The sequence below is a fragment of the Amphiprion ocellaris genome, chromosome 10 (assembly GCF_022539595.1).
Source record: "Amphiprion ocellaris isolate individual 3 ecotype Okinawa chromosome 10, ASM2253959v1, whole genome shotgun sequence".
In the NCBI taxonomy this organism is placed as follows: domain Eukaryota; kingdom Metazoa; phylum Chordata; class Actinopteri; family Pomacentridae; genus Amphiprion; species Amphiprion ocellaris.
This window is the reverse complement of record NC_072775.1, coordinates 24,577,088-24,600,986: the sequence shown is the minus strand read 5'-3', so window position 1 is coordinate 24,600,986 and position 23,899 is coordinate 24,577,088. Positions and strand designations below refer to the sequence as shown.

Below are 23,899 nucleotides of genomic sequence, written 5' to 3'. Positions count from 1 at the left end.
TCTCTCTCAGTACAGTCAGTGGTGTTAACTTGGTGGTCAGATGTATACCAGGGATCAGTCACGACTGTGGTAACTGGGCTTTTTAGGATTTGCTGATCCTATTTAATTGCTATGTGCTCCAATAACTTTACTTTATAATGAGACACTGCAAGATGAAACAAACGGATGAATGCAGACTGGTATTTTGCATTCATAAGCTAAAGCTTAGAAAGCAGTTTAGCATCACCAGCAGCCAGTGACTTTCCATAATGAGGGACAGCTAATCAATGTCATATTGAGCTTTTGACAATCAAGGCATGGGATAATCACAATGGAATTAAAAGGCAAACCACTGTTGTCTGGAAGCCACATGAGGAGAGACTTAATAAGTCTTTCTTTGGAGTGCAGCTTAAGTTCTGTGATTTATTCACTCACACTGAGACCCCTCACACAAGGTGAGGTGATTGCCATTTATTGACAAAGCATTATACTGTCACTTATGTCAATTACAAAGTGTCATTTAACTCATCATTCTTTTATTTAACTGATGTAAACTCTCTCTGCAGGAAGACATATGAAAGAGTCTAGATTTGCCAAGGGTCAACCGGCCTCTTCCCTACTGCTGGCGGCTATCCATGATGAAATGTCAGTATAACCTATTCAGTAACTCAGGATGTTGTTTAGAAATCAGCTGCAGTGAGTCACTGAAACAGCAGACCACTCTCATAACCTTTAAAGCCTAAATATGGAATCTTTTGATCCTGACCTGGCATCAGTTTTTGAGGCACTTCCTCTCATCCAATCAGTGTAATGTCACAGCTTGTCTGTGTCTTGCTTTGAGGGTGTGATAAAAGTAAGCTTGAGAAAGGTTACATGACAAAAAAAGAAAAATAACAAGGGTTTGACTTTGGCTGTCACCACTCATCGAATTGGAGACTCACAGTCAGTGGTGTCTCTGCAGCTTACTTAATGTGACAAAACAAAAATGATGATGTGATTGTGAAATATATTTGAGTTAACTGTATATAAAGGCTTAAAAGACCCCCAAGTGGGGAAACTTTTTCTTTATTTGTTTTTGCCTTATTAACATGTCCATATAGTATTTTTATATGCTACAAGACAAATAATGAATGGAATGAGCAGTCATTGTCCTAAAGGAGCATTTCCACCTTGAAATTTAATTGTTTTGATTAGTCTCATACCAAACTCAATGAGCCTTTATTCCTTATTATTCTTTTTTTAGAATCTGTTTGTAGCTCAAAAGGAAAAGGATGACAAAAAAAATCTGTATTTATAGAGCTTATATACTACCATTCAAAAATTTGGGATCACTTAGAAATGTCCTTATTTTTTGAAAGAAAAGCATTTTTTCAATGAAGATAACATTCAATGAATAAGAAATAAAGTCTAGACATTGCTGATGTGGTAAATGACTATTCTAGCTGGAAACAGCTGATTTTTAATGGAATATCTCCATAGGGGTACAGAGGAACATTTCCAGCAACCATCACTCCTGTGTTCTAATGCTACATTGTGTTAGCTAATGGTGTTGAAAGGCTAATTGATGATTAGAAAACCCTTGCGCAATTATGTTAGCAAGTTTTCATGGAAAACACGAAAGTGTCTGGGTGACCCCAAACTTTTCAACTGTATTGTATTTGTGTGAAGCATTGTGAACAAGTATAAATAGTAACAAGCAAAGGCTGAAATATATCAGCAAACTGTATTATAAGTTGAAATAGACAATCATTAAATAGTCTAAATAGCTACAGGAAAAACACACAAAGGGATGGTAATTAGGTTGATGTAAAAGGTTAAATCATACCTAAAGAGGATAGGTTAAGAGCTTTCACAGTTTTCAATAGTAAGTATTCACATGGTGACAAAAGAGCTAAAGGATGTTGGTAAAAGTTTGACAAAAACAAAATGATTGATAAAAGTTTTGAATAGCTGACTTTGACTGAATTGCTAAAATGTCCATCTTCTACCACTTCAAGTGTTGGTAACTTCATGAAAAGGACATTAACGCTGACAACTCAGTTGCAGGAGGAAATAGTTCGCTTTTATATGTGTAATAAATGTAATAAATATTCAGTTTAAAAATCGTTCAAATGATGACATTTGGGACGTGGTTGGTGGTGTCACTGCATAGTCTGTTGGGCTGTGGGGTTACACCAGAAAAAAGGAAACCACTGGAGTGGGGTAGAATATATTTGTTCAACATGACTTAAGACTGTGTTTATGGCAAACCACTGACACACACCCCTCAATCACACACTCCAAAACATACTCTCTCTCTCTCTCTCTCGCCATGTATTTGTAAGTGCAAAACAATGATGTTATCCATTCAATCACATCAGTTTACATTCCCACAAATTCCCATGACAGCTCTGCTCAGACTGGCATTCATGCATTCCTGGCAACATAACTGCTGTAGCAAAGACAATACCTAAACACCACAAAGACACTGGTGGCATTTCAATGGAATGAGTCAGGCTTTGTTTGTGTACTTACAGAGAAGTGGAGCCATATATCCTTGGCAACAGGGGGTCATTAGATACTAAATGTAGACCCCTGTCAATCTGGCCTCATTTTAATTAGCTTTAAAAACTGCTGGTACAAGTGAAATTGCCATGTGTGTTTATGCATGCAAAAACAAGAAGGGAATGACATTGGCTGACTTTGTCATTAGTTCCTTCTTTATCCCTCTGTTTGATATAGCTGTGAAAATATCCTAGCCTTGTTTGCAGTTGCTGTCTCAGATAAAACTCATTTAGAACAAATATTTGCATAAATTAAAGCAAAGCATCATTATTGATTCACTGAAGCTGAAATTAAAATTTAAAAAAAAAAGTGTGATGATGCGCCTCATTTCACCAGGTCAGCTAATAAATGTCAGCCTGACTTTTCCTTAAATAGGATCAATGCATGAGTCTGATGAGAAAGGATGCACAAAGCGAACTATGATTAAAAATCCATCTGGTTGAGATTTTCATGTAATGAGTTAACAGATTACAGTGTCAGTGTGAGCGTGAAAATACCTTTTATTTAGTTCTTCTAATAAATAAAATCAAAAGCCCAATTCAGCTAAACGAGATTTAGAAGCGATGATCAATGAAATATGTACGACAATGTTGCATTACATTCTGGTGCCAACTGAGTTTACACATATTTTAACGTGAGCAATTGTGTTTGTTCTCGCTGCAGGTGTCTCTGGATTTGGAACTATATGTCTCTGATCTGCAGCCGCTGGCTTCACCGGCTTTTTTACATTTCCTTTTTAAAACATACACTAATGTAGTTCATGTAAATACAGATAACTTTCATATGTTCTGCTGACAGATGATTGGGTCCGTCTGTTTGATCTTCTGTTTTGGGCTGCCAAACCAGCCTGTCCAATCAGGACAGAACTGCAGGTTGATGTCATAATAGGACAACAGATTAGGCTGTTGAGAAAGTGATCTGACGGGGTTTATGGTGTTTTTCAGTATTTTGTTTGTTAAATGTTCAAGTTCAGTTTGTGGCCAAGCGTGATGGGTCATTCCAGAATTGGAGGACAATTGGGCTTCAAATTTAAAAAAAAAAAATAGACCTTCTTTTTTACAATTTTCAGCTCCATATTCACCAATAATAGATAATAAACTATCAAAGGTTTGATTGGCTCAGCAATAGCAACATCAATGCTACCATTTTTATTCCATGTTTTATTTGTTGTCTACTAACCCTACTCTAATTGCAGTAACAGGGTTGCTAATCCATGCTATTAATAGCTTTTTCTCAGGAGTAGAAGCTAGATATTTAGCTAGCTGTTACTGCTGACCACGATGACAAACTTACTGATGGAAAACAGTAAAGGAAAATGTATAAAAGAATTTGTCTGATCTTGATAATATGCATAACAGGGTGGCATGAGGTAGAGTGAGACATTCAATCAAGGCTGACAATGTTATATAAAAAAATAGAAGAGAGGACATAGCTTTGCTCTATCCTTTCTTTAGGAAAACTGTTTCAGGATATCAATTCCAGCATATCATGTGATTCACTGTTTTCTTCTTCTTCTACCGGCTAAAAAAGGTTGTGCTAACATGTTGTGGGACACACGTTCCATGCATAATAATTCTAGATTAAGATATTAAATTGATTTAAAAAAATCCCCAAATTACAAGACAACAAATAGAAAAAATAATACCAAAAAAAGGAGATTTAAATTTATTTTTAACTGTTTTATTTGAGATTGAATTTGGTCATCAGAGGGGTGGGACAAGAGAAAATGGCATTTTGGGGGGAACTCCAGACTTATTTGGTATTTTAAAAATATTTTCGAACATTTTTTTCTCTCTTAGGTTTTTAAAATTATTTTTAATTTTTTAGATTTGGTCTCAGGACAAGTAAATTTATACAACAACTGCATGTTTTAGTATTTTGTACATGGATTTTCTGAAATTTGATGTCCCCCAATTCTGGAATGACCTATACAAGTCAGTACCTTTCTATTTATTACTCTATTTAGAAGTTCTATCAGTACTTTTCTATGAGAGCCCAGACAATGAGGAGATGAAGCCAGTATTAACATGGTTAACCACCCACAGGTGCTTCCATGGCTGCATCTTTAATTCCACTAACTTCGCTGTTGGCAGATGCTCCAGATGAACAGGCGGAGAGACGCCGCCTGCCCTCTCACTCACCGGCGGGCCTCACATGCGCCCTCTACCGGCCAGACAGCGCGCACACAGTCGCTGTTCTCCTGGAGCTGCCGGACCACTCAATCCAGGCGTAATTCAGGAATCAGGACTCACTCACACATTTCTCCTCCAAGTGTGGAGCAAGCCGGCAAGGAGCAGCCGTGTCGGCGACTATCTCCTGTCACTCCCCGACAGCAGGCAGAGGGACGGAGGGCAGGGAGAACACACTTTAGGTCTGAACAAAGTCTAGGTAGGATTTAAGTTCCACAAAGACACAACAGTTAACCCCGCGGCTGGGGGTTAACGCTACGACGGCGACATGGAGAAAGTTATCAATTGCTTGTTTGCTGCAATAACGCTGCTGTTGTCCGCCCGAGGAGAAGTTTTTAAAGGTAAGGAGCTTCACCTGGACGTGCTCGTAGATGCCGAACCCATGCTTTGTCGGATACGGGGTGCGAAGTGCAGGGAAATTCACTTAGAATGAGTTTGCCGACTGTTTTGTCAGACAGTTCGGTTGCAGTTTGATTCTTGTAATAAATCTTTATGATCTAAAATTCGAGCACGCACAACAGATGTGTCGTATGGGCTTAAAACTTAAATCCCGTCTACATTTATTTATTTATAATCAACTCAGTGTTCCAGTTCGGGGCTCCGACGCTTGCATTGAGCAGCAGCGGATTGTCACCTTTGGAGCCGGTGTGCGTAACGGAGCTCCTCCGCTGCTCCCACTGCCGCTATTTGACACGACCACAAGTTTAAGGAGTTCAGTGTTTGTGTCTAACTTTATCTTGATAAGTTGCTGTCTAATGTGATTAACCTTAAGGGATTCACGCACCAAATGTGTCACGGTGCGCTGCTGGTTTGTAGACGAGGCGTTAAGCCAAACGGGACCACGGCTACTGTCATTTCACCGTGAACTCGATGTGAACTTGAATTATTCTGTCAAACTGTCTGTATGGACGCCGGTTACAAGCACTTTAAACTGTAGTTGCCGGACAAATATACCTAATGAGAATGATATTCGGCGGGCAGAGGTCTTTTCATCCCAGGCTGAATAGTTGAACTTCTGTGCGTAATATCAAATTCCCATGCCAGGCTCCTGCACCGTGCTTCATATTAACAGTTTCTATGTTATTAAAAGCATATGTTTTGAATGCTCTACACGAAACGAATGGATGTTTGTATTTTTTTTTTTTTTTTTTAAGAGCTGTGTGCGCAAATCAAGTCCCAAAACTGATTTTAATTAAATTAACTGCCAAAACGTTAATGGGAACTCTTTCATTTGGCGGCACTCTTTTCAGCTGAAGTTGAAAGTGTTTTGATTTTCATTTTTTCTCCAGAGTTTCACTTCATCCCCTATTGTTATTTCACCTACTGACTGGCTTTTGATGCAGCCTTCCCTATAATGATAAAACGCACACATTAGTATTTGGGTATCTTCACTGATTCATTCACTGCGTTGTTATGGAGAAAAGTTCAGGAAATAACACCAGACGCTGATCTGACTTAGAATTTTTCCCCCACTATTTATGGGAAGCTATGAAGATTCTGAAACTGTCTAAATGGAATACTGTTAATTGAATACCCTATATACATAAAATATAGAAATTATCTGTGTATAGTCAGATTAATTGCACTGTGGGTAATTGTTCTAAGTGCTTGGAATTCTTCTGGATGTAATGTGATTATTTGGTCAAACAATAGTGCAGACTTTAACCTTCAATATAATGACCGTAGGCTGCCCACGGGGACTTTACATTACAACAAGTCTAAATCAGTCCCTGAAGGGGTCGTTTCGGCTTTCTCCACAATGACTATCTATGTGGAAAAGGGCACATTAGCCCATATTCATACCAATCAATGTATAGACAGTGAATTTCCAGACTGAGGGTGATCCATAATGCCTGTACAATTAGAGCTGCATTTGAAAACCTCATTCATAAATGGAACAGACTGATTTTAATCCCTGAATGTGTTTGATTTTCTATACTGCTTAGACTATGGAGAAGTGGTGTGTGTGCTGAAGTTGCTGTGTGATGTGTGGTTTCAGCTAGAGTTGGATGCTGTGGGATTCAGCAGGCAGCTGATGCACTTTTCACAGAGCCTGCTGGGGGCAGCATGGTACACATATAATATGATACCCAGATGATCAAGTTAAGCTACCCTGAGCGGAGGACCACAAGCCAGACACATAGATCAGAATTCAGATATCCTCTGGAAGCTATTTGTGTCACAATGTGACAAAATTGTTCACAACTTTGATTTAACAACACAATTTATGAGCTAAGCAATGATTATTTTATTTTGTGTGTGGCTGCTTTCTACAAACTGGAGACATGGATTTTTTTTATACATACAGGAGATTTCTCATATTCAGGAACCTACATTATTTATTTTATGATTTAAAAAAAAAAAGCTTTTATCAAACAGTATCAACACCATGGGTCAATTTTAGTGACTGAAAACTCTCTTACCCTGAAGCTCAAAGTATTCCCAGTCCATTTTTGTGTGAGGTTTATCAGTCTTGCCTGCTGGCAACCTCAGGAATGGGTGATTTATTGGAGTGGGCTGCACTGCAGGGCTCCCAGTGGTACCGAAACTATCGATAAATGTGCTCCTAATTGCATGAGTGTGTGTGTAAATATGTAAACCAGGAAGAAATCAATTTGACGTATTTTACTCTCTCTGGCTAGGGTGACGGATTAGCCACACACGGATGGAGAGGTAGAGGCTAAGTATGAGTCTGTGCATGCGGCAGGAGGCATTTGTTATGGAGCGTATGTGATAACAGCTCATGTGATAATTAGATCACTGAGGTAACCAGAGCACCAGTCTACTTCAGTGCACAGTATCAGCACCTTGTGACTGTGCAGCTGCAATTCGATAAAAGAGAAAGGTTCTTTGTAAGTCTTTTAATTTACCTATATAAAAAACCAAAACCGAATCTATAGTCAGAATCACTGTATCAGTTTCATCTCCTTTCTCTGTGAACTTGTTTATGAACCGCCCTCCCCTCCACTCCACTCCCCTGCATTCACAATGCCCACTGGATGCTCCAGGTTCAGAGGGAAAGCAAAAAACAACACTATAAATCACTTGTTGTGTATGGCCAGTGCTTTTGTTTTCTGCATTATGAAGACAGCTTTTTTTCTAGAAGGCCTGGCCTTTGATATCTATACTCTGTCTTTTGGCCGAGCACATTAAATTCCAGTGAGCTGTGTGCTTTGTTATGTTTACCACCTTTTCCAACCGCCATAAAACCTGCCTTGTTTTCTGATAGAGGTGAGGCGTGTGTTCAGAATAATGCCCATGCATGGGATGCAGCGCTGTAGTTTGTCACTGCAGAGTGACTGCTGCTGATAGCGTCCTGGTTGACCGATCCTGATTGCCATCCGAGCTGTGACTAAGGAGTAAAACAACACATTGGCTGCTTGAGAAGATAAACAGCACTTCATTTGAAGTCTGGCCATAATTTAGATAGTTTTTCACTCATGAAATATTTCTTTTTTTTTCCCATTTTTTTTCCCTCTCCCAGCTGACTCAGATTTAATAGAGACTTTTCCGAAAGGTGTCCTGAAGGGTGGCAGTTTCCTTTGTGGGAGCCAGTGGAGAATGAAATTAAATATGCATGTGATTTTTTTATTTTTTTTTTGTACGATGGCTTCAACCAATGTTGGAGGACGAAAAAAAAGCTCCATGGTGATTGATGATAGTACAAAGCAGAAAAGGAGGTGTCTACGTTCTTCTGTAACTTTGCTTTTCAGACACTTTTATTATGATGATAATGAAGGCACTGGAAACACATGAATTTACTGAAGCTGTTCAAACACTGTGGGTACATGTGCGACTTCCTAAAGGGTCTGCTGAGTTTGTCGGCAGAGCTGTCTCAAGACTGATCATGGCTGGTAGACATGTTGGGGTGTGTGACTTTAATAACTAAACTTTAAGAACTTGCAAATATGCCAAATCATGCTGCTGTATAGACTTAGACCATTTTTAGACCATTGTTTGAAATGACTAGACTGACAGTATTATCCATACTTTACTGATAGGAAGGTCTAACATTCTGGTTTATGGGAAAATTCCAGTCCGTACACTCTTCTTTGTCTTGGTGCAGGATTTCAATACCTTATTTCCGTCGTACTTGGTTCATCTGATAACTAATGACACACAAAAGTGCAATTATTTTTAAGAAATTTTCACCCTGAAACAGCTGCCCGCTTCTTTTCTACTCAGATTACCGGTCAAATATGATTTCACAGTAAGACGCAATACATTAAATCAAATAAAAAATACTAAGTGATGCAACCTCTACTCTGCATTTGTAGGTTTATAGATCAAATCAAGGCTTTACATCATGTATCATGAAAGAGAGCATTAATAGTTAGTTTGAAAAGTTATGCGACAATAGGCGTTGGTTTGTCTGTTTGTCTGTCTGTTCACAACATTACTCAAAAACGGACAAACGGATTTGGATGAAATTTTCAGGCAAGGTCAGAAATGACACAAGGACCAAGTGATTAGACTTTGGCAGTGATGCGGCTTATAGTCTGGATCCATGGATTTGTTACAGATTTCTGTATCATTGTGAAATAGCGAGACGGTATCACAGTAACTATGACTATAAGTGAACACTACATCAGCTGTCTGCTGACGATCACATGATTGCGATCTTACTACAAATCCACCACGGCGGACTACAAATTTTTTAAAGATTTCATCCGTCGGAAATCCTACAACGACTGAGCAGCCTTGGTGGAATACTGCGCTCTCTGAGTTGGTTTTCTTGTTTAGTATTTTGACATTTTCATTAGACTTAGTCTAATGAGAATGTCTACTTAGACTATGTTGAATCAACATAACAAATTCTGTTGCATTTGTTGGAAGAAAGGTCACACAGTTTGACAATTATTCAGCATTGGTATAAGGGGAAACATAAGTTTCTAATTCTTAGAAGGGAGGAAAGCAGTTACAGCAAAAAGTAAATGACACTTATAAACAAAATAATTTCTGAGTTGTGTTTGTCGTCACAAGTTGATGATGCACACAGCAGCAGTGCATGAGTACCCAGGGGTAGACTTTCATTAAGTTAGACAGCAATCTTCAGAGTCGTAGAGCAGTAGAGTACCAGAGTGTGGAGACTGAATCAGAAAAGGATATGTCCGGCTGCAGCTTTTCTCATATTTAACTGTTCTAAAACAAACTCAAGTTAATAAAAGTGGTATCATAGATAGACTTAATAAGGTGATGGAAAGTTCTGTCTGTATTTGCACAGTAACACATTTCTGTTTTGTTGGTTCTGTACTCCAGCATATTAGATCTAAACTCAAACAGGAATGATATCGTTAAAGCCCTGATTCTGTGCTTTAATTTGGGTGTGTTTAAATGTAACCAGGCTGAACTATCTGGGAACTGTAGCCTTATAAATACATAGACTCCAACTTAGGGCACAGACAGTGACTGGATAAGTTAACATGTACTTGTCAAAAATCTCATCACACTTAATCCTCTCAATACAAAATGCAGCACTCAGTCATATTTATCTGCATGTAGTAAATCCAAAGAACCTTACAATGCCCTTGAAGATGTACTTGCCATTTCTATATTGGAGAGAGTAATGTCAGTTTATGGCAAATTGTCAATATGCTGTTTTATAGAACATGTAAGACATCTGTTTTTACTAGTTTTTTTTAACCCTATATAGCGTAGTGCGGGCGTTACGATTGCATATTAATTTCTGATTGGTGGTAGATTTGAAACCACGTAAAATAGATTGATCATTCTTTTCGCATATAAAATATGGGGAGTGAGACTAATATTTCCCACATTTTCCATGTCTCAGAGCACTTTTATATATAACAAAAATCTTTGCAAATAAGACCACAGGATATTGTGCAACTTTTTTTTTCTTTTTACAAATTTGAGGAATACAGCTATGCTATTTCTGTGTTTTGAGTTATATGTGAAAAAAAATTGAGTTTATTTCACTTTTAAGCAATGTATTATAGTAGTTAAAACATATGTCAATACATATTATTAGAACTTGGGATATAAGGGTTATATTGATGTAAAGCAGATAAAAATACTCCAAAAAATTGCACTACAGTATGTAAAAATGTAAAAATATGTCCTCTCAGACTTGCACAATGGGAGGTCTTAATGCGTTAAATAATGAAGATCTGTGAAGAGTTTGAATCTCAAGAACATCTGCTTTTCTGTCTTTATTTTCAGTGTTTGGTGTCCTATCATTTCTTTGCACTTCATACCTGTTGTGGGGTTTTTGCTTTCAGTCTGGTCTTCAGTGAGGGAAATGGGGCTATTTAGTCAAATGACTTAAAAACAAGAAAGCATTCCTCTGCTTTTTGGGAGCTTTCACTATATGTTTACATCATTGTCCTGCTGCATCATCTTAAAATTGACACATTTAAAGACACACATTTTGAGGATTAAGTGCTGGAGTACAGAGAACCACAACAAACGTGACCGTCCAAGTACTAGTGGAGTACAAACATCAAAAACCATTAATACATTGATTGTTTGGTATAAACAGTAGGATAAATACATAATAAGTCCATTTCATTCCATCTGTTTTTTTTCTTTTCTTTTTTGGTTTAAAGGCTCTATTTTGTCAGCCTGAGTATGGAAAATGGCCTATCATGAGCACTTTAGAGCAGGAGGAAGTAAGTAAAATCATGGAACTCAGAGTCTACCAATATGGTTCATCATCTTCATATCCCTGGAGTGCCACTCTACATTCAATCATTAGCTGTTGATTTGCAAGTGATTTTATTTACATTTTTGAGAGGCAGTAACAGCTTGAAGTTCATTCTCGAGGCGGCTGATGTGGCTATGTTATCCAGGAGCTCTGCAGTGGAATGATAATGCCTTGAGATGTGACTGTGTGAAGGATGCCGGACAAACAGAGATGCTCTAATTATACACAGCTCCTTCTTCAAATGAAGAGGATAAAAGCTAATGAATCGCACACAGGCCAGCACAGGGGCTGCCTAATGAAGAGAGAGCGAGAGTCGGAGGGGGAGTGTATCTAAGAGAGAGAGGAGTGTTTGTGTATGTTAGGCATGCTCCAACAATTCTGTGATCTCATCGCCATGTCTAAAAAAATTCCTTGTAGGAAAAACAACAACTTACTATGCAGCGGATCATGTTTACAGAAGTCTGCATTCATTGTAGGTGGCTCAGAGAATTCAGGGACTCTGGAAATTTTCGCTAATTAATGCTCCAAGGGTCTCAATTGTTATTATTGGTGACGAGAAGCAGAAGGATAATGAGGGAGGAGCAGGAGAAGCAGTTGAAATCAGGACGTTAGTGTGTCTGCTCAGATGGTGGTTGGGTCTCTTCTTTGCGTACAAGGATGGAAGTCAGCTCACTTTTTCTGGCATATATATATATATATATATATATATATATATATATATATATATATATATATATATATATATATATATATATATATATATATATATATATATAAAAAAATAAAAAAAATCTTTTTAGAAATGGAAAGCTGACTCCTGCTGATGTGAAAATTAATCCGCATTGGTGACAAATGACTGGCAGTCACACAAGTGGTCTTTCACTCAGATTGAATTGACCCTGAACCAAGCACATTCTTCACTTATCTTCAACACCTGCTGTTGAATAAGCTCGATCTATTCAGCATTGTGGCCTGTAACCCACGGGTTATCATGTGAATTGAAATCGATTCCGATCGAGCACACTGAACCAAACGCTCTGATGTTTGGTTCAGGTGAGCATGTAGCCTTGACCTGAAGCGCCAAGCTTAATTTCAAGTCTGTCAAATAAAACGCACGTCTCTGCTTTGGTGCCGTAGTCATGTAGTTGAAAGTTAGAAGTTTCTTCTGTAATTTCGTGAATAAGTCAACTTGCCTCCTTCATGGGACAAGTGTACTTGCTAACTTGGAGGAGACTGTCTTTCGTGCCAAAAAGCTGTCTACGTAGACTGCTGCTGCTCGCACACGGTGTAGGTGGTGGCAGTGGGAAAGGAGGAAGGGGGGCTGCTACTGCTGTTTCACCTTGTCTCCTGTTATTTATTAGGCTTCTGTCAAGGCTCAGGCAGGCAGGTGTACGTCCCTCCTCTTCTCCCTGGATGCGGAGAAAAAGGAGCTGGGAGAAAAGGCTCCCCATCCTGGTTATGAGTATAACCAGGGGCAAAATTCTCCATTACTGTCAGTCTGAATCTGTTGCCGTCACATTAGGGTACGTCATGCAGTCATTAATGAATTAAGGCCTGTTTGAGTGCCATTTATTTGCATCGACTTTACACTGTGTATTTGCCCTTGTACTAAAAGCTGCCTTGGCTGAACCTATTGACCATTCAACTGTTCAATAATGAAGCGATCCCTGAGGATGAATTAGGCCCCACTGGTCTTGTCTAACAGTGGTTATTAGTATATGAAAATACATTAACTATCGCATATTTTTATTGTGATTTGAGGAGAAAAGTCGACTTTTATTTACCCACTTTACTGTGTGTTTCAATGCAGTGGTATCCCTCTGTCATATGATCACACAGCTAACAGTTGAGTATACTATTATCCATCCTTATCCTCCGCTTCTTCCTCCCAAAGCAGAATGTACCTGATTATACTCCTATCGGTCACACTCTTGCGCCTTTTTGGTGGCTGTTATCTGTTAGCGGTGGAGGCTCCTTGGGGATGCATGCAGCCGATAAGAGACTGTTGTTCTGTAAACAGCCCTCTGACCTCCTCAGGCTGGGCTGGCTCCTTTTCAAATGGCTCTCTTTTGTATTGGCCCTAAGCTCAAACCTCTGCGTGACTGATTCCCCAGGGGGAACTTTAATGGCATTACTGTACGCTCTGCACCACACAGGGTGGTCACTCCAGAGCTGCCAGAGCCAGAGGAGGGTAGGAGGAAGAATAAATTAGTGGGAGCTGATGCTGGAGAACAGATGTGCTGTAGTGTCTTACTGAAAACATTCAGAAAATGAGGATTATTATATAAATGACCTCTGTATGCCCCTGAACTCCAACTAGCGTGTGGAAATGGAATGATAAGATGATACAGAAGTGTCTTCCTTTACTGTCAATCAAAATTTTAGTTTTTAACCAAGTGGCAAATCTCCTCTCACAACATGAATCATATTCCCACTTGTACTTGTCCCTAAGACAGTTTGTTTACTCACTGAAATCTGACACGAGTCAAGTGCATCAATAGCTCTTCTATCGGCAACTTGGCTTACTGCAGGCAGGTCCACTACGGCATATGATCAGAGCGGCCAATGTCAGCTCACTTTCTAGCACATTCCTTGTTTAATTTGCCAACTTGCCTGAGAAAATAAAGCTTAGAAAAATCAGCAGCCACAGGCTGTGCTGCAGCAAACTGTTCTACTCATTTTCATTTTGGTGTTAAACACTGCTACATCGACACAGCTATTCAGACACACAGCTGCAGGGCCTCTGTTAAAGACAGAGCAAACACAAAACAATAACTGGAAAAGATGATGCTTGGCTTGGAGCTTGACTTCCACCCTGTAATCAGAGTTTGCCACGCTAAAGAAATTACAGGGCACAGGAGTCATTAGAAGTGTGGGTGAAGCTCCGCTTTTCAAACGGAAACAAAGTTGAAAACACGTTTTTGGAATAATGCACATCTGAATAAACATACTGGTGAAAATCTGACAATTTAATTGTAATGATAGTACGCTGGCAGCCAGAAGGATGCATTCTGTTGAATGTGATGCCTTAAAGACTTATTGGTATCAGAGTAAAAGGAGGAGTAATTAATGGTGATAGCCTCAAGCGTTGTTGGTTTTTCAGCAACGTTATCATCAATTCGACTGCCTCAGTGTCATATCATGACAAACAGCGCTAGACTTAAACAAGTTACAACAGAATCAGCCACACATGTTTACCGTAATTTTAGAAAAACCATCACATTAAAATGAAACAATCTTACTTTGCTGAATTTATATTTTTAATGCAGCTTGTCACTTTCACTGCATATTAGCCTAAAGGGCTACAACTGAAAATGAAAATATTGAAATATTGTACTGTGTAGTGAATATTACTGGCCACTGCTGAAGCTATAGTTTGACAGAACTGCAAACATATATTTTCCCTGTTCCACTTAGTCTTTGAGCAACTCCCGAGGCTAACTGAGGATTTCCTTGTTGCCATTCCCAGATGTCTAAAAGGGGCATTATTCATGACAGGATCCCAGCTGAAGCTAGTGTGTGCAGAGATTTGTTAGAAGAGGCAAAGACAAGAAAGAACCTTGAACAGAAAAGAGTCCTCCGTTTTATCACCACATAGGTTTCACCAAATCTAAATATATCCTTATTTTCTTGTCTGCTGATGTTTGCTGCTGTGTGAATGGTTGATACTAGCTAACGTATATTAAAAGAAACAGCAAGAAGGGACAACGAGCCATTGACATCATAACCTAGATACCTATCATTTGCTGTTTTCTGTTGCTTGTCATGGAGTTGGTATGTACACCTCTAATTTTAATGGGACCTTTCCCAGCTGACTCAGGGTGAAGGCGGGGGACACCCTGGACAGTTCACCAGTCTAGCATAGGACTACACATAGAGACAAACAATCACAATCACATTCACACCTACGGACAATTTGCCAATTAACCTCAGCATGTTTTTGGACTGTTTGAGGAAGCTGGAGTACCTGGAGAAATGCATGCACAGGGAGAACATGCAAACTCTATGCAGAAAGATCCTGGGGAGGCTAGTACACCAACCGGGGATCTTCTAGCTGCAAGGTGAAAGTGCTAACCACCGAGCCACTGTGCAGCCCATCAATCAATCAATTTTCTCCAATAAAGCAAAGGGCCATTTCCTTCAGATTTGTTGCCTTTTGACAAACTTTAAAGTGAAAAAGTTTGTTCTTTATATATAAAAGAAGTGCACCATAGACACAATGGATATTTTGCAAGCACAGAGGAGCTAAGGCAACTCCTTTCATCTTTACTGTGCATTTTTACTCTGACTTTGGTTGTAGCTTTGGATTCTAAAATTTGGTAAATTCACAGCACAACTGCCATCTTCCACTCCAATGTAGGTGAGTTTGGAAGGGACTGTTTGTTAGCATGTAGTCTTAGAAAGTCACATTTCAGTCACTGTTTCTTACTCGTTCCATTTTCTGACAACTGAAACAGAAAAATCTGTAAATGAGAGCACAGCTTAATTGGGATCGCAACTGTATTAAGATACAGTTTGCGTGAGCACAGAGTGCAGGACAGAATTGAAGTCTCTTTCTCATCAGGTGCTGGTGCTTTGTGCTCTGGTGGTCTGCCACCGAGACCCTGCACAGTATACAAACCGACTTTTTGTTCCATGATCATTTGAAATTCTCACATCCTTTTGAAATCTTGTGTTTTTGAAAAGTTGTACTTTCCTGCTGCCACTGTCTGAAACGATAGCACTGACTGCAGCTGACCAATAACAGGAGCCAAGTGGAGCCACAACTAATGACATGACACGGCAATAAGTGATACAAATTTGCTATAATATACTGAAGTAAAAAAAAAAGTATAGCGCTGACATCACCAATTATGCCAACTTATTGCGGCAGCTCTATAATAGAGTTTATTTTCTGTGATATGATGCATTTGGTTTCTGGGGTAAGATGATGTCATTGTTACAGCACTCACTGAACTGTACAAAAACATTAGATATGCATTTGTTTAATAAGTTGAAATTTGTGATTTCAGCAGCAGAAATAGAAACATTTTGATTTGTTCTGAAATGGAGAGGTATAGCGGTAGTTCAGCATATGGTCCCAGTCTCATGACACATATACTAGAAAAGAGTTTGTCTTGAAGTTTTGTTAGATTTTGTGATTCTCTGCACATTAAAATAATTCAACATTTTACCTGCAGTTAATGAAAAGTTAATACATGTCACATCTATCATTTATTTTGTCTCCTGGATTTATATTACAAACGATTTAGTTCCCTTTTATAGGCACATCTTTTTGAATATGTATGCTGCTCCATCGTGTATTACTTATTGAAGCCAAAATGCACCAAGTCTTACATTCAGTCTACTCATGTCCTTGTCAGCCTCATAACCTAATTAAATATTTCATTTCTTACATAAACTCTTTTCTGCAGTTCAGGTTTTTTGTTGAAAATTGAAATATATACACTACTTACGTCACTTAGAACTGTCCTTATTTTTGAAAAAAAGGCAGTTTTTCTCAGAGAACATTCCCAGCAACCATCACTCTGGTATTTTAATGGTACATTGTGTTAGCTAATCATGTTGAAAGGCTAATTGTGTGTCCACTTCACCCTGCCTGAGACTGACAGGACCGGACGTTACTGCATACATGGTGGTGCCCTTAGAGAAAACAGTAGTGGAAACTTTATTTAATGTGAGACCGTGAGCAGAATCAAGTGATGGTATTAGTGAATTCTCTATGCATGCCTTGGTTGAATAAACCGGTGTGGCTCCTCTTTGGAGCAGCTCTGCAGCCTTATTTTGTCACTGGAAAGTTGCAGGAGCATCAACCAGTGGCCTGGTAAAGCATAAGTCCACAGGCTGGGTTCAGAAGATGAATAATTCACTTCCATGAGCCCAGACCTCTTGCAGTGAGACTAATATTCAGCAGCACCTGTGTATCTGAAAATCTCCTCCCTTCAACCCACCAGGTTCCTTTCCCTGGAGAAAACTTCAACCCAGCATCACCCCAGCTGTGCTTTCTCCAAACTGTCAGCAAGGCTCTGCCGTAGCTGGAAATGTACAGACAAGATATAGCTCAGTGTACACTACTGTGTGACAGGACTCAAAAATAGTGACAACATAATGAAGGCAGGGTGTTGAACCTCAATTATTTACTAGGATTGACAGACATGTATCACCAAATGTTGAAAACAATCAAGTTGCACAAGCTGGAGCCAGATGTCTGGGTAGTAATCTTTGTTTACTTATTATTGATCCTATTTCTCTCAGCCCTGTGTGGAGTTTGCATCACTCTTCATGTGATATGATAGAAAGCTCCAAAACTGCTCCTAAGTTCACCTCATAGTGAAACTGTTTTCTCAGTTGCTGTGTCATCACTTTACTCACCTTTTTGCCATCACTGATATTTTTAGAGTGAAATTTCCATTTCATTTAGTCATTCTTACTAAAACCCAGATGTTATAATGGCAGTAATATTAAAATTTTCAAATGACTCTTGGCCCGAAACAAACAACTGCTGATCAACTGCAGGTAGAGCTTTTAAATATTTTTTTCTCTGTTAGGTTTCGTGTCGAGCACACGCATGACGTGACTTGGGTTTGAGGTCAACCATCTGAATTTTCGTCTCTTTCCATCATTCTGCATTTCGTCAGTCAGCCTTCATTTCTGTAATTGTCTGAACAAAACACAGTCAAGCGTTGACAGATTGTCTGCATCCAAGCATGCATGTGTGTCTGTGTTTGTGCACATAAACACATAGACTGTATTTACAGTGTGTGTGTAGCGTGCACTTGGATGTGTGTTGTCGTGAATAGCTGGTGTTGGTATTTTGTGTGTGTCGTATATGTGCAGCGTGTTTTCCTACTTGTCCCTGTGTGTCAGGTAGTAGACCCATCTCAGGCTTATTATGGGGGATGTGACAGAAGGCGGCAGCGCCGGTGCCTTAATGAAACCTAGGCCCTGGCTAATTGGTGACACGGTGGCACGAGGATATGAAAGAGCCAGCAACCAGACTGGCATTACGGAAGAGGACAGCAGGTCCGGTCCGCACACTGCTGAATTAAGCTTGTCGTGTTCATTTGTAGAACACACAGAAGGAGGGAACACCTACACTCTTCTTATCAAAACATACAAAAACTTTCCTAACCAAAGACAGCTCTGGTAATCTCGTAACTACATTTTTTTTTACTTAGAAGAGTTTTCCTTTTCAAGCTTCTCCTTTTCATTTTACCTCATCAAGTCTCCCTCTTTTGCTGTCACTGGCAAAGTGACAGCAAAATCAGGTTTGGCAGGATGAGCCTGAGTTCCTTTCTCCGTGGTGCTCAGCTTTCTTATGATGTATTTAAGTCACATAACCTCTAATGAGATTATTATTCAAAGAAAAAAAATCATTCCTTTGTTTCTATTGGTATGGTTATATTTATAAGCAATTCTACAATTCTACGTTTCTACAATTTCCTTTAGCAGACACTTTTATCCAAAGCGACGTACATCGGACAGTAGATGTACAAGTTGAAAGTATGCAACATGTGCCCTTAATCTATGGAACACACTGGTGGATTTTACCAATACAGCTTCATTGGGCTTGGTATAGCCAGTAGTGTGGCTGGTGTTACTTAGTGTTGGCAAACTTTAAACAGATATTGTTGTACTGTATAACATAAATTACTGCCACACTTTTCTGACTTTGACTCTTGTGCTACCCTGAAAATACATTTTAACTTACCATTAAAATTAACTCATCATTTGCTATCTCCAGGGTTGGCCATTGAGATATTTTTACATTTTGATTCTGCTCATCAGCTCCTAGACAAGTTTCACTAATGCTAGATCATAAACTGTGCATCTCCTGCTGTCTGCACCATCATGCAAGCTGAATGCCTGCACGTCTTTCTATCTCGACATATTTGTTTTAATAAATTGTGAGTCTAACATTATTATCACAGCCTAACCTATGCAGCCGTTGCTGAGTTACGGCACAAACTATACAATTGCTCCATAATACTCACTTTCCTTGCCACATGTACTTGTCAATCACAGTGCTATAAGGTTATTATTTATAACCCTATAACATTATTTTGTCATGTCGCTTGTATCTCCAGAACTAATGCCCCGAGGACACATTAAATACTGATTAATAGGTGTTCTCTTGTTTTAAAATGACACAAATGATGCAGAAGTATCATATGAATATCTGTAGGCCAGGCCAGTGCAGCTAATATTGTCTGCACAGTTGAACACCACTATGATGGTGAGTGAATAAATATGTTTCTTTTGCAATTTGGGTTAACCAGCCCTTGCAGCGTGGACTGAGTGGAAGTGCCAGAGGTTGTCGGTGGTTCTTCCTGTCTTGCTCTAGGCTGGCGGACTGACCCCTCTCCTGCACAGAAAACCAGCTTGGCTCCCTAATGTCCACAAGAGCTTGAGGGCTCCTTCCAGGGTGTCGGAGCTGACCTTTCCCTGTTGGTAGGAAGAGTATCGTACATCCGGCCTCTATCTGTCATGCCCCCAGTTGTGTTTATGCCTCAGAAAGAACCACAGGGGCCGGCTGTAATGTTGTGTTCGAGTAAAGGGAAATGAGGTGCCGTATGCGATGTTACTCAGCTGGTCTCATACTGGTAATGATCGCTTTTTGCTGGATTTATTTCTACCACCAATTGTTACCTGTAACTGATCATGTAAAAGTGCATCATGAGGAATGACTCACTGTGACATATAGCCAGCATTTCATACACCTTTCTTGAAGGTAAAGAAATGTGTTTGAAATCAGGAAAGTTTACTATTGCGTTGTAAGAAAGGCAAATCCTACAACTACAAAGTGTTTAAATCCCTGTCTGTCCTCTGTCTTCATTGGTCCTCATCTGAGGCTAAGCTTACTTGTTTCAATAGATTGTGATGAAAGCTGTGGCTGGGCTGACCATGTTGTTTTAGGCTAATGACCTGATCAAACATCCTCTGTGCTCATGGGCTGACAAGCATCACAACAAATCAGATTTCCTTCCACTTCACTTCTCTTCTTCTGACTCAAGTGACAGATCTAGCCCAATTCTGTGATCCGGCTGTCCTCGACTACATGGGGAGATCAAAGAAGACAAAACCATTTACATAAAAGATTATGTATGAGTTGTAATTAGCGTCTGCCTCAGCAGTGACAACAGGAAAATATATGATTTTAGGCTGGAAGATGAACCAAAGGTGGGATGAGATTTATAATAACCAGATCTGAGCTTCAGCGTCACATTTTTAATTGAAGAAATCCCCATAGATGGTCCGGCTTTTCCTGGAGCACCTGACTCGGAAAAGTTAGATTAGGATTAGTCTTATTAATTTTTCTTAATGCATTCATGCACATTCATTTTCTCCAAGATAATTAACTGGTTTTACTTTGATGGCTTGCCTCCTAATTTCATATGCCCAAGTGTACAGCTGCAACCCTGGCAATGCATATCTTTTGAGCACACTACCTACAAATTCACCCTATAAAATGAGGTTATTTCATCCTCCAGATTCTATTGAAAATCATATGTAGTTGTCATATTACATGACGGTATTGCACTGTGATTTAGAGTGAGTGATGCAAGACTGTTCCTTTAGGCAAAAATGGATTTTTTCTGCACTCTGATACAGCTGCCATATTTATTGCACGTGGAGAAATTTTTCTGAAGATGTGTCAATTGACAAAGCTTAAAGAGAACTCTTTTTAATGTGTCTGTGCTACAGCATGTCATTAGAGGCAATTTCCCTGCCACAAAGAGGGTCAGCAGAGGGGGTCACATTGTTTTGTGCGCTCATTAGACTATTATCTGGAATTGTGGAAGACGACAATTTTTGAAATTTCATTTAAATTGCTATAAGCGGCTTTGCGAGGTGGAAGTTCATCTCACACACTTGTAAAAGGGTACTATTTCCAGAAATTAAAATAGGATGCCCTGGGATGTGTGCACCTTATCTCATACTAACACTGTAGTGCACACACACTACAGAGCACTTACAGTGGCAAGGCATAGAGACGTATCCTCATGTGGGAGGAGCTGACATTTACTTTGAAAATTCACCTTTGGTTTCTGCCTCTGGATTTATGATATCACTCTTATCTGGATTCCATCACAATTTTTCATTACTGTTGTACTCTAGCAATGCGTGACTTTCTGTCATGGCTTGTAAGCTTTGCCCTCAGAATAAATCCTGAGTTGTGTGAATACTTGGTCGTAAAATGCATGCAATATGTAAGCATTGTGCTGTCATGCACTGACATTTTAGATGTTTGCATTAGGCCTCTCGTGGTCATGTTGGACTGGATGCCTGGCAATCTGCTGGCTGCAGCAGTGAAACATTCAAACCCTTCACTTAATTAATGTTTCACCCGACTTGCTCCAATTCTGTCAATCCTTAATTCCAGGAGGAATATTATCCTTTGCCCGTTTAATACGTTTTTAAACATCTTTTAAATTTACTTGGGAATATATAAAGATTTGCTTAACATGTTTAATATATCTACACTATTACTCTCATAGGAGAAAGTCAGCAGGAGCTGTCTTGAAGGCTTGATTTTCTAGGAATTTGTTTTCTTCGTGGGGTTGCCCTTTTGTTTCTATTTTCTTGACTCAGTCATACTTAAGAGCACTGTCCTTGGACATAAGTGGACTCTGAAATAGAGGCTGAACCGCTCTAGGCTGATGATGTTTGACAGCATGCTTGTTGAAAAGAATATGGGCAGAAAGATACAAATTCAGAAGCTGAATTTAAATGATTTATATTAGAACTTGAAAATTGAATTTAATTATTTGAATAATTAAAATAAAATATTGAAAGAGTAACTGATCACAGATCCACTGAGCTTGATCAGCTGATTAGCTCCTGCAGCATATAAACACGGAGAACGTCTCCTCCTGCTGTACAAAGTGCAGCTAAACCTCCAGGATACGGTGGAGCCACGACATCGAGGTTTGCACCCGGGACTGAAGGATCATTACAGATTTTTACATAAGTTAAGTTTGCATTTTGTAAGCTAATCAGTTATTAACTAGCTAGCCAAGACAACAAACAGGCCAATGTGAGCTAGATGGAGATCAGTACCTAGTGTTTTTATTATTATTATTATTATTATTATTATTATTATTATTATTATTATTATTATTATTATTATTATTATTATTATTATTATTATTATTGTTGTTTTAGATGATAATAAGCATCTAGATTAAAGTCATTTGTCTATACAATGATTCTGCTGTGCTTGGACTGGAAAGAAAAACCAGTGCTGTAATCTAGACAATAGTTCTGCATCACTGACTGTACTGACTGAAGGACTTTAAGAGGTGAACGACTGGAACTGTTCTGATGAGAAACGGTCAACTGTAATCTGATAACTGATCATTATACTGTAAAAGCGAAAGGCCTCACTTTCCTTTAGCTTCCTGTAAAGGGCTGAATTGTTGAATATCAGGATAAAAGCACTATATTACACTATTCTAGGGTGGCATTCACAGACTACTGGCTGCGTCATCAGAGCTGCGCAGAGGGGTGTTAAGTAAATGCAACTCAAACATACTTACTTCTATTGAAATTTAACGCTTCCATTTTTCCTAACCTGATCGTGCTCAGTTTGAGTTAAACAGAAAAGCATTGAGTCATTTTAGCTGAAACCAAATGATGTTTAGAATGTGAACTTTTATAATGTGCAGCTATAAAGATGAGAAATGAACTACTGAAACTGTATACATTAGTTTATTCAAATGGATGCTACTCACTGTTTCATTTTTGTTATCCTCACATGAAATGGCATCAAAGTTTAACATCCTCCACAGAGGCCGAGTGTAAAAATAAATATCATGACAAACAAATCTTGTTTACTGTGATATTAGCCAAAAATAAATAAGTGAAAATAGTTTGAGAAGGATCTAATCTGAAGTTTTTAATGTTAAGTTACATCCATTACACACCAACAGAGCACGAAAGCACAGGAAAACTAAAATGAAAATAGAATATGTCAATTATAATAACACACCAACACAAAGTCTCAGTGAAAAATGATGCATTCTTTTGCGATCAGGACTTACTTCACTTAATTCACTGTGGAGAGAAACAAGCAAGAGAGACCATCAAGAGAAAGCTTGGTCTGGATGTCGGGATTCACTGGCTTGGACAAACTGGTACACATTTCTCTGGATTTACTGCTAAAGAATATACAGCATAGTATGTGAAAGAGCTTTTTTGGCTTTACCTACAAGTAAAGACCCTTGCCTTCCATTAGGTTCATTTAATGCTACAAACAAGACTATCATTACATAAGAAAACAAGTGTATTTATTGTGTTCCAATAGGGCAGGAAACAGAAGCTGTGCTTGCGACCAAACTGAATGATGGTTGATACCAATGTGCTGCATATCAGTACAGCAAGAGACAGGCAGGAGCCACTTCTGTTTTCATTATTATTCAATCAGTATTGACCTACACTTTCCTATTGTAACTCACTGCTTTCGGAACGCTTTCCTCAAACTGCAGGTTTCGCTCACAGTACATATGTGGCATTTTAGATT

At 39.0% G+C, this 23,899-nt stretch overlaps 1 protein-coding gene across 9 annotated transcripts in view; it reads left to right on the top strand.

The window, feature by feature from the left end:
- Window positions 1-4,668: 4,668 nt before the first annotated feature.
- The window catches only part of LOC111576970 (protein tyrosine phosphatase receptor type M), a 178,745-nt gene continuing 159,514 nt past the window's right edge, over window positions 4,669-23,899 (top strand). For 3 of the 9 annotated variants that reach the window (XM_035954125.2, XM_055014638.1, XM_023282971.3), the window contains exon 1: window positions 4,672-5,053. In XM_035954125.2, coding sequence (XP_035810018.2) covers window positions 4,981-5,053 — 73 coding nt within the window. In that variant the 5' untranslated portion in view covers window positions 4,672-4,980. Of the gene's footprint in view, window positions 5,054-23,899 lie in introns of all 9 variants that reach the window. The other 6 variants (XM_055014637.1, XM_055014636.1, XM_023282974.3 and 3 more) reach the window with 4 other exon arrangements.